The sequence below is a fragment of the Euprymna scolopes genome, chromosome 21 (assembly GCF_053919585.1).
Source record: "Euprymna scolopes isolate OS-2025 chromosome 21, ASM5391958v1, whole genome shotgun sequence".
NCBI classification, from domain to species: Eukaryota; Metazoa; Mollusca; class Cephalopoda; order Sepiida; family Sepiolidae; genus Euprymna; species Euprymna scolopes.
In genome coordinates this window covers 116,429,675-116,441,578 of record NC_136502.1, presented here as the reverse complement: position 1 = coordinate 116,441,578, position 11,904 = coordinate 116,429,675, and the positions used below count along the sequence as shown (strand labels likewise).

At 32.3% G+C, this 11,904-nt stretch overlaps 2 protein-coding genes across 5 annotated transcripts in view; one reads left to right on the top strand and one right to left on the bottom strand.

Moving 5' to 3' along the window:
* The window catches only part of LOC145242678 (uncharacterized), a 137,356-nt gene that overhangs the window by 17,725 nt on the left and 107,727 nt on the right, over positions 1-11,904 (bottom strand). For all 4 annotated transcript variants that reach the window (XM_080105810.1, XM_080105811.1, XM_080105808.1 and 1 more), the window contains exon 2: positions 4,490-4,563. In XM_080105810.1, the coding sequence (XP_079961936.1) occupies positions 4,490-4,491 (2 nt within the window). In that variant the 5' untranslated portion in view covers positions 4,492-4,563. The remainder of the gene's footprint in view (positions 1-4,489; positions 4,564-11,904) is intronic.
* Positions 10,429-10,809, top strand: LOC145242882 (uncharacterized). Its single transcript, XM_080105992.1, has one exon. The coding sequence runs from the start codon at positions 10,429-10,431 to the stop codon at positions 10,807-10,809; it is 381 nt and encodes a 126-aa protein (XP_079962118.1).

The following is an 11,904-nucleotide window of genomic DNA, read 5'->3' as shown; positions in this document are numbered from 1 at the left end:
ATCGTTATTAAATCCAATTTACCTATATAAATATTATATCAAATCTTAGTATGAGGGTCATTCCAAAAGTAAAGTCTCCTATTTGTTTTTTAACTCAAAAGTTGAAGAGCTATGAAAACCGGGAGTGGTACCATTAAAACAAGCGCCCTTTTGTGCTTCAGAATTTACTTTTCTACAGCATTCTCTTTGCACTTTTATCAGCGATGAATGATGGCTGTGTATGGGTGTCTGGAGCACATTTTGTCATATGAGAGTTATGTTATTAATAAAAGTAAAGTATCCTATTTTTTAACTTTAAAAGTTGAAGAGCTGCAAAGACAGGAATGGTCCCATTAAAACGAGTAACTTTTTGTGTTCCCGAATTTATTTTTCTAAATAATAATTACCATTCTCAATGCAGTTTTGCGAGGAATTCAATAACGCATCATTGCTTCTGACATATGCCTATGACAGAAGTTGCTTTCTTAGAGTCTCATGCCGTCAATATCTGCAACAGAAAGATGAAACTTTCAGGTTATGAATACATAAGTGCATTCATCATAACAATGCAATTTGCAATCCTCTCTTGTACATTCAGGCGAAAAAAAATAGGAGGCATTACTTTTGGAACACTCCTCATATCAATATATGTATATCAGTGTTAAATATGTACAACTTTTGAAATTTTTGATGTAAACAATCTCTTCAACATTTTTTGATTGAAAAATGTAAATACATTCTGCCCAATAAAAATCTGTCTAAAACACAAATAAAATATTTTAGAAATGAATACAGATATAAGTTGGAAATAGTTCACAACATACAATACAGATTGGCAACTCAAGAAATATTTTTGCAGAAAATAAATTATCAAATATTTGACAATTTATATCCAACATAAAATAAAAATAGTTTTGTCTGCTTATCAGCAAATCAACTCTTTTCAAGTTACTTAATGCCAGAGAGATGATGGTGATTCAGTGGTTAACATCACAGACTGACGACCTGGGTGTCCCAAGTTCAAATCCAGTTCGTTCCACTAAAATCACTTTCACTTAAGATGTTGGCAACCTTCATGTGGTCCCTCTCGTAAGTATCTGATGTCTTTCTTGAAAAAATTCTGACTAGAAAAATATCAGGGAAACCAATGCCAACAATAGAATCTTTGGATTTATACAAGATGTTGATGATGATGATGATGACGACAATGATGACTTAATGCCAAAATACTTTACATAAGTCATTGTACAATTAATTGAAGAAAAGTTGCCATTCTTACCCATTCATAAGTGTGAAACGAGAAGGACACAAAATGTACAAATTTTGATGATACTTTCAATAAATCAGAATATTAAAAAAATATTGAAATAGACACGATAAAAAAAAATGTCACCAATCCATGGAATTTTTAATAAATTTACAATCCTTTCTGCAATCCAACCATAAACTTTAGTCTATGCCTAACTTGTCCACCAAGTTTTATTCAAGAATGTTCAACAGTCTTTGTTTTAATGATATATTGGAAAACTTTAGTGATTGTCTCATCTATTAGGCATGTGTATGCAGTGTGATAATGTATGGAAGCAAAACCTGGCAAGTGAGGGTTGAGAGTATGTGTTGCATGGAGAGAAATGATATAAGAATGATTTGATGGATATGTAATGTGAGTCTTGAAGGCAGGCTTATTCCCAATGATATCAGAGGAAGATTCTATCTGAAGAGTATAATGAAATGTGTGCAAGAGAGTAGACTTTGATGGTATGGTCACGTTGAAAGAATGAATAAAAGTTCTTTGTTTAGAACAATCGAGATAGCAGACAATTTATCTGATTTGATGATGTCATATTCTGGAAAAAGTGATTTCTCAATCAACGTCGGCATCGTTGTCATCATCATTTTAATGTCCATTTTACATGATGGCATGTGTTGGATAGCTTCAAGAAATTGATTTCCAAACTAACCTATCTCTGGCCAGGTCTTTATCCTTCTTTCTCTCAGATCCATCTTTATTACTTCCTCCCATGTTTTCCTGTGCATTCCTCTGCTAAATGATTCTTCTATTTCACATTCATTGCCTCATTCTTATATCATTTCTCTCCATGCAACGCATGTCTTCAAATCTCACTGGTTTCATTCATTGATGAAATCAATTTGTTTAAAATAACTTTTTTGAAAACTAATAAAAATCAAATATAGTTGAGGAAATTTTACTCCAACATCATCGTAAGAGTTCATTTAGATATATAAACATATCTACACCATTTCTGTTAAAAAGCAATTTAAGTTTTACATATGATTACTAAGAAATAGCATTTGATATAAATTATGAAAAAAGATTCTTTTTAGCGGTATATGATAAAGCCAAAACCAGAATTAAAAATATAAAAATATGTCATTAGATTTGTCATTTTCTGATTAAATGTTATTTATGAAGAAATTTTTAAATGAAACCCAGAATCAATGAAAGACAAATATTTTCTCATTATTTATTTATTTATGCGTTTATTTATTTTGAGTATCCAGAAATTTTTACAGTTTAGTTTCACACCAATATTTAGTTAACACACACACACACACACACACACACACACACACACACACACACACACACACACACACACACACACACACACACACACACACACACACACAAGAAAAATAACAAACATCCCAACTTTTTTCTGAGGAACATACATTTGTCTCTGATGAGTTGTTTGGTGGGCTTCCGCCATTCAATGTAAGATATATGTCATAAAAAATATGAAAACATTATTACGAGTGTGAATTGAATACATTTTCTGGTTTTAAAATAATAACTAACAATATATATATTTTAGTTAAGGCTTTCTTTTTTTTTTCATCCTTATATAGTTGAATTCTTTTATAATTGTAAACTTTTGAGAAGTCAGCTTATGCAAGTCATAAGTCTATTTCTATCTAACAATTTTAGTTAAGGATTTTTATTATCCTTATGTAGTTGTATTCTCTTTTGTAATTATAAAGTTCAAGTCAGATTATGTAAGTCTGCAATTTAGTTGAATTTAGTTTTTTTTCGAGGAATTTAAACTGCATTCTTTATTTTTATTTTTACATTTTTTACTCAAAGCTTATTCAGACTATCTATCTATCTATCTATCTATCTATCTATCTATCTCTCTCTCTCTCTCTCTCTCTATATATATATATATATATATATATATATATATATATATATATCATGATTCTTTGAGGGGTACAACATTTATATAATGCAATCATGAAAGGAAGACGAAAATTCATGATTAGGACGTTAAAATAAAGTCAATGTTTAAAATAAAGTTTACGGGGTGAAATGAGGGCGAAACCGGTCAGCTGACTCTCCCATTTTTTTTCTCCCTCCTTTTATTCTCTTCACCCCGTTAACTTTATGTTAAACGTTAACTTTATTTTAACGTTTTAATCATGAATTTTCGTCTTCCTTTCAGTATTGCATTATATATATATTACTTCCGAGTAAATTCGTTTTGTTGCTTATTACAAGATTGTTTTACGATATTTTACGCTGACGGACACAGTCGATTGCCTGGGTCGAAGTTGCTTTAACCAGCAACAGTGGCAATTTAGTTGTATAATAATCGTACATCATTTTTAGTCGTACATATTTAGTAAAATCCAGTATATTGAGCTTTTTCATTTGGTTGGGATTGTCTTATAAAAAAAACTATGAAATTTTGGAAAATATTCATGAATTTCATATCTTAGATAAAAGGCATTCTATCATACTGATTCCCAAAGAACAAATATTGCTGACATATTAAATAAAGAACTAGCAAACTACCCGGCGTTGTGTGGGCATAAAATATGCATAAATACAATATTTTAATTTATGCAGATTTCATATTTATTATTATAGAGCCAATTCTCTATTGATTATTATATTGTACCTAATATATAGTAATGATTTTAAAAGTTTAAAAAAATATGACTTGTGTGTCACATGCATATCAAAACTTTAAAAATTAACATAGTTAAATAAAAAATGCATATCCGTGCACGTGTGGACGATACCAATTAAAACGACTTACACCTGCAAGTTCAATTTTTTTTTAAATTTAAATCCATTAGCAGCTATTTTTACTGACTAAAAACCAAATCAAATTTATTCCACAGGTCCAAATCTTCTATATATCAAGTTTCAAGTCTGTAGACCAAAAATTGACAGAGGAGTTTGGTAGAGACCGTTTTTTACACAGACTTATTCATAACATTTGTTTACTTTATGCTTTCTCATATATTATACGAATGCAGTAATCTTGTTATTACAAATAAGTATATTTTTAAAGATGAGTTTACATTTTGGAAAATTTAATTTTCATTCAAATCTTTTGTATTATGCACAAGAAAATATATTGGATGCAAATAAAATGAAATTCTTTGTATCTGATCTTAAAATTAATTTTGTTTTTTTAGTCAAAACAATGAAAAGAATGTAAAATATATACTAAAACAAAAAAACAATAGAAAAACTTACATTTCAACAGTTTGATTGAAGGTCGTACAAAAAAAGGGGTTTCTCAGGAAAGTATATTTCCTGGTGTGTTATATCTGAAATATAGAAAAAAAAAAAATTTCAAATTAAAACAAATATTTTATGACCACTCTTCCAATACCCCCCTCAATAAACAAATCGAATTTGTTCCACAAGTCCAAATACCCCATATATCAAGTTTAAGCCTGACGAATTTTCACGAGAATGAAATGCAGAATATTCTGTGTAGTTTAATTGCCATATATATTTTCATAACTTAAAGAGAGAGAGAGAGAGAGAGAGAGAGAGAGAGAGAGAGAGAGAGATTGTTAGCAACAATTAAAAAAATTAGTTTTTAAATTAAAACATAAGTATTTTATGATCACTGTTCCAAAATATATTATGTATTTAAGAAATTGCCAATTGTCATTTGTGGGAAAGAAATCTAATCTTGCATCATCTATATATCTATAAAAGTGGGAATGTGTGTGTGTGTGTGTGTGAGGACACTTCTTAACCTATATACTCAATGAATTTTTAATCTACAGACTTGATATTTGATATATAAAGTATTCAGACATATGGAAAACTTTTTAATCGGTTTCCATCAAGATAAAAAGGCAGCTAAGAGTCAAAATTGAAAAATTGGTACGGTGGGGAGGGTGATCAGATTTTTTTCCGTCAACTGTTTCATGAATGCATATGCGTGGTCGTGAAAAAGCTACTTTATGTTAAGAATAAGTAAGTTTGAAAACAGTCTGTAAAGATCATGTCAAGCTGATCTAATGGCTATCGTACTTGACTCACTGTTTTTAGGTTTTGGTTTCAATCTCAGCTTGAGTATTTTTTTTTTACTAACAAGAAGTGAACGGTTTAGAAAAAAAAAACAATACTCACATGCACACGTCTCAGTTTCTGTATTAATTAAAATATAATATTTATGCGTATTTTACGACTGGGCAACCTGCTACTAATCATAAAAAAAAAAAAAATGAATTAAGAAACTAGATATGCTCCCTCTGTGTTTCCAGGGAGTTTTTTCTCTTTTTTTCAGTTTCACTTCTTTTTTTTAACCATGTCGATTTTTTAAACCAAGTTATTATTTTTTTAATAGGATTTAAAAGTCGACGTTAATTATTAAGGTATTATTTGGTTATTAAATTATTAATTGAACTAAATTGTTATAAAACTATAACTAATTTTGTTATGGTAATATTGTTTGAATTTATGAAATGATTGTATGTAAATCGCTGCCAAAATTTTGAATCTTTAAATATATAAAAATTTGGCAAAAATTTTAAAGCCAGTTTAAATGATTGCTAATTTAAATGTTTAAAAATTTCTTTCAAATTTTGAAGATTTTTTTTTTAATTTTTTTGTTATAAAAGATTCACCCCCATCAAGGCATGGAGGCCACTCGAGGATAAGGGTTATTGAGTGCACAGTAGTCAATGGGACAATATCGTAGTAATCGTTATTAGTGGAAATTTGGTAAATTCGATTACTTAAGAAAAAGAGAGAATATGTGTGTGAGAGGATAACTCTCAACCTATATACTTCATGAATTTTTTATCTATAAACTTGAAATTTAGTATATAAGGTATTCAGACACGTAGAAAACTTTTTAAACAGTTTTCATCTGGAAAAGAGGCTAGCTAAGGGTTTAAATTGAAAAATTGGTACATGGGAGTCATTGGATTTTTATTTGTTTGCTAACTGTTTTACAACTGTGCATGTGTGAATCATTCATATTATGTTAAGAATAAGCAGGTTTGAAAACACTTTTTAAAGAGTAAGTCAAGTTGTCCTAATGGTTATCATACTTGACTTACTGTCTTTATATTTTGGTTTCGATGTCAGGTCGAGTATATATAGGTCAACCTATATACTCAGCGAATTTTTGATCTACAGACTTGAAATTTGGTACATAAAGACATGTCAGTTTCAGTTTTCATCCAGAAAAAAGGGTTACTACGGGGTAAAAATTGAAAAATTGGTGCATGGGGGTCATCAGATTTTTATCTGTTTTCAACTGTTTCATGACCGCATATTTTATTCAATTAAGGTAAACAAGATTACCATGTTGCTACAATAAAGTTACTGTTTCAGTCTTAAAAAACATCGTCAGGTGACAAGAGACCTCCGGTCTTAATTGAGGCCAGTCATTTAATGAAAATAGAAACCGAATATTAAATGACTAAAATAAAAATACATACAAGTCATATTTAAATACATAATGCTAACCAAATCAATGTGAACCCAAAATTCAACCTTCCTTATTAATAAAAAAAAATCTAGCTCTATAGAATATAGGCTTAGTAATAGCTCTAGAAAAAAATGTATTTGAGAATTACAGTAAGATTTATAATGCATCAGTAAAATAGTTGATATAATAATAATAATAATAATAATAATAATAATAATAATAATAATAATGATAATAATAATAATAATATTGAACTTAAATACAAGGAAAATATTATCAGTTATAATAAGAAAAATAAAACTAGAAAAAAAAAGACAAACATCATTTGGTTCACTCCACCATATAACCACATGCAAAAAGTTAAATTTTATAAAATATTCCCAAATTTTATTGAATATGCACATACCTTGATATTTTTTTTGTTTTTTTACACGGTGGTCACTGAACCACACGCTCGAGATCAGAGGAGAGAGAATCAAAGAGAACTTTGTCATTTACAGCCTTTGATTTATTGCTGTAGATGGTCGTGTCATCAGCATACATGTCAATGAATGATTTAAGTATGTGTTTAGGGAGATCAGGAAGAGAGTTGTGCCCAGGATTGACCCTTGAGGGACTCCAGCATTAATACTGCAAGCCTCTGATTTTTGTCCATCGACCACTACTCTTATGAGCCTATCGGAGAGAAATGATAACAGACTATGAGTAAGTTTTTTCATATCTTCTCCTAAAACATGTTCGATGTCCGTTGAAATATAGTGCCTGTTGTTTTTATTTCATATGACATCCTACTCGATTTTAGTAACCCTATTTGCATATTTATCATTGTTACGTCTTTGAACTTATCATCTATTGATATTTGGTTTTATATCAGTTTCAAAACTTATTTTTCTAAAAATGCTTGTTCTTGCCAGTTCATGTAATGTAACTTCAACAAGGATGGAATACTGTTGCCATATCTGGGCAGGAGCTGCTAAAAACAGCCTATCCTGCCTTGACAGAGTACAAAATAGACTTCGTGGCTTAGTGGGGGATGCCCTTTTCTCTACCCTGCAACCTCTCTCCCACAGAAGAGACGTTGCGAGCCTATCCTTGTTTTATCGTTATTCCCATGGCAGGTGCTCGTCTGAACTCCAATCTCTGGTCCCCCCTCGCCAATCTTTCACGAAAAACACCCGTCTAGCTGAATCCACTGTGAAAAATTTCCCCCACTCTTTATCTGTGCCTAAATCAAAACGCGGATTCCATGAACAAAGCTTCTTTCTTAGAACTGCACGCCTGTGGAACTCTGTTCCGTCTGCCTGCTTCCCACCGGACTACAACTTGGATGTCTTCAAGTCCAACGTTAACAAATTCCTAATGAACCGCCCCCCCCTTAAGTAAACACTTCATCAAATCTCCACACTAACGTAATGTACTTGCAATAACCCTTATCCTGAGTGGCTTCCGAGCCTTGATAAGTGGTGATCACTGTGTAAAAAAAAAAAAATCTTAGGTATAGGGTATGAATTTTATCATCTCTACATACACATATTAGGTTGAGAATAAAGTTCTTGGGAATTCTTAATTTTGATTTCAGCTGATGTATTTTCAAATAAGTTTTCGTTATAATACCTTTACTTTATATATCTTTACTAGCGTTGCCCAGTCGTAAAATATGCATAAATATTATATTTTAATTAATACAGAAACTGAGACGTGTATGTGAGTAATATGTTTTTTTCTAAACCGTTCACTTCTTGTAAGTAAAAGAAAGAAAAAATTCTCAAGCTGAGATCAAAACAAAAATCTTAAGACTGTGAGTCTAGTACGATAACCATTAGACCAGTGTTACATGATCTTTAAAGGGTGTTCTCAAACTACTTTTGCTTAACATAAGTAATCTGTAATGTGAACCATTCATGCATGTGCATTCGTAAAACAGCAAACAGGTAAAAATCTAATGACTCTCATGTACAAATTTTTCCATTTTAACCCCTTACTAGCCCTTTTTTTTGGATGAAAACCGATTAAAAAGTTTCCCACATATCTGAATAGCCTATATATCAAATTTCAAGTCTGTAGATCAAAGATTTGTTGACTATATAGGTCAAGAAGTGTCCCACACACATTTTCACTTTTACATATATATATATATATATATATATATATATATATATATATGAATTTTATCATCTCCACATGTATGTATGTTTCCATTCTCAAAAGTAATGCCCACTTGTCCCCCCCCCCCCTCAGGTGGAACATGTCCAAGAAAGTTTTGTTGAATTAATTTTAGTAATTTTGTTAATGGAAAAAAAGGAACTAGCAATTTTCATGCCTCAACATATAAAATTTTCTTTTAATTTTAAACTTCAGACATTTTTTAACTTTTCAGTTTGTTTTCCATATTTATTTCACAAAAGGAGGGTGGACCTGTAAATTCACCCTTGTCCATTTGTCCGTTCGTTTATCTGCATTTTTCTCAATAATTACTCCTTGGAATTTTTTGAAATTTTGCACAAACATTAAACATGATAGAAAAACAGAACAGATTTTCCGGGAAAACTCTGGTTGCTCCCCTAGGGGTGCCTTTTAGGTTAAAATAGCTAAAATTGACACTTTTGTGCTTATTAAAAAAAAAATGATGCTTTGGATTTTTATAAAACTTTCTGAAAAGTTGAAACTAACTGATTTCTACATAATTTTGTTTGTCTATACTTTGTAATAACTCTTGGGTGTGCCCCAGGGACTCTTTTAGGGCTAATAAAAGCACTCCAATTTTTGGGACTATTTTACCATATTTGTCCAAAATTTTCTATGCATGTCTATTTAGCAGTTTTGCATGGTGTTGAGCTCAAATGTAAATATGTTGAGACCTTGGGGACTTTTAGGGCTAAATGTCGGGGGAGGCAAATGATGGACTTTTTTTTGCATGGTGCAGAACTCAGATTTACATATGTTAATGCTTAAAACTGCACTGTTTGTTCATTTTCATCAGGATTTGACATCCCCTGAGGACTTTTAGGCTAAATGGGGGGTGGGAGGTGGGTAAATGCTGAACTTTGTCGGGTTTTTTTTATGCCTCATTCACTGTGCACTCACGAGGGACCATGCATGCTTCACTTGTTTAGAATTTATGTTAAGTAAATTATTTTTAAAAAACTTGTGGTTCTTTTTACAGAACTTGACAATAATAAGCATTTTTACTTCAAATCTAACTCTAATGAAACCTTCAAAATACACTAAAACTTTTACAAGTAGTTCATCAAATATGGGAAATTGTAAATTGCTCTTTCGTAAATTTGGTTTTACAATGCATTCCCAGATATTCTTTGTTTATAAGTGTTATTGGCATTCCGACATATTTCTCAAGACATTTTATTGTTGCATTACCTCCCCTGTTTTCTAGACGGTGATAAATGATTCAGCGTCCCCGACGAAACATCTCCCAGCAGATATTATGTATTATAATATTATTTATTATTAATATTTTATATGAAAATAAGTGGAATAATGTGAACAAATGTTATTTATTTATTGTAATTGTTTACTTTTTTATCTGAAACATTCGCAAAAGTAAATAAACATTTTTTTTTACAGAAAAGTATCATTCTTACGCCAAACTACTACTACTACTACTACCACCACCACCACCACCACCACCACCACCACCACCACCAGTATCAAAGAAGCATTCTACAGCGAATTTGACGCTTATATTCAACATTTCAAGAATCATGAAATCCTGATAGTTATGGGTGATTTCAATGCTCAAGTTGGGAATGACAATGATGAAACATGGCCCACCTGCCTAGGACACTTTGGAGTACGAAAGTGCAATGAAAATGGACAAAGATTACTAGAACTCTGCTCAATGCACGACCTCTGTGTAACCAACACTTTCTTCTCTACAAAACCCCATCATAGAGTATCATGGAGACACCCAAGATCAAAACATTGGCACCAACTCGATCTGATTCTAACCAGGACAAAGTTCCTACCTAACTTCTCAGTCACAATCACTTATCACAGTGCTGACTATGACACCAATCACTCACTCGTACGCTGCAGAATCAAACAACAAACAAGAAATTCTTCCACACCAAACAAACTAGAAAACCAAAAATCGATATAACCAAGACCAAACACCAAGACAGGGTCAGACAGTTTGAGGCCAACTTCGCAGCTGATTATATCCACTCAAGCGGCTCGGCTACACAAATGTGGGAAAATCTGAAAAAGGCTGCATACTATGCTGCAATCTCAGCTTATGAGAGGAGAAAGGGTGGACAAAACATTGACTGGCATGATGTGAATGCTGAGAAACTAGATCCTTTCATTGAGTCCAAGAGGAGGGCTCTTCAGCAATACAAAGATAACCAAGTAAAGACTCTCTATTAGCCCTTCAAAAATCTTGCAAGTCAAGTAAAGTATGTGACTGTGTAAATGAGTAGAACAGACGATGCGACTCCATGCAAATACTGGAAACACAAAGGCAATGTATGACGGCATTAAGAAACACAAAGGCAATGTATGACGGCATTAAGAAACACAAAGGCAATGTATGACGGCATTAAGAAACACGAAGGCAATGTATGACGGCATTAAGAAAGCAATCTGTCCGAGCGCTGTAAAAACTGCTCCTTTGAAACCAAGACAGGAGAAATTCTTACAGACAAATCCAAACAACTCGACAAATGGGGCAAACACTACTCTGAACTCTATTCAACTGAAAACAAAATAAGCCAGAATGCCCTCGATAGCATCCCATACTATGCACAATTACCTAAGCTGGACATAACATCCACCATCGATGATATCTCCGATGTGATTGAAAAACTCCCACCGGGGAAGGCTCCAGGTACTGATTCCATTCCAGGTGAAGTGATCAAGAGTGGCAAGTCCTCTCTCCTCAAGCCGTTATACCAAATCTTGCTACGTTGCTGGGAAGGAGGCGCTATTCCTCAAGACATGAGAAACACAAACATAGTCACCCTATACAAGAATAAATGGGAATAAATAATTATAGAGGTATCTCGCTACTGAGCATCATTGGCAAACTGTTGGCCCGCATCATTCTGATGAGACTGCAAGTTCTTGCTGAGAGAATATATCCTAAATCACAGTGTGGCTTTCGTTTCCAACGTTCCACCATTAACATGATCTCACTACACCAACTTGAGGAAAAGTGCAGAAAACAAACCAGGCCATTGTATCTTGCCTTCATTGA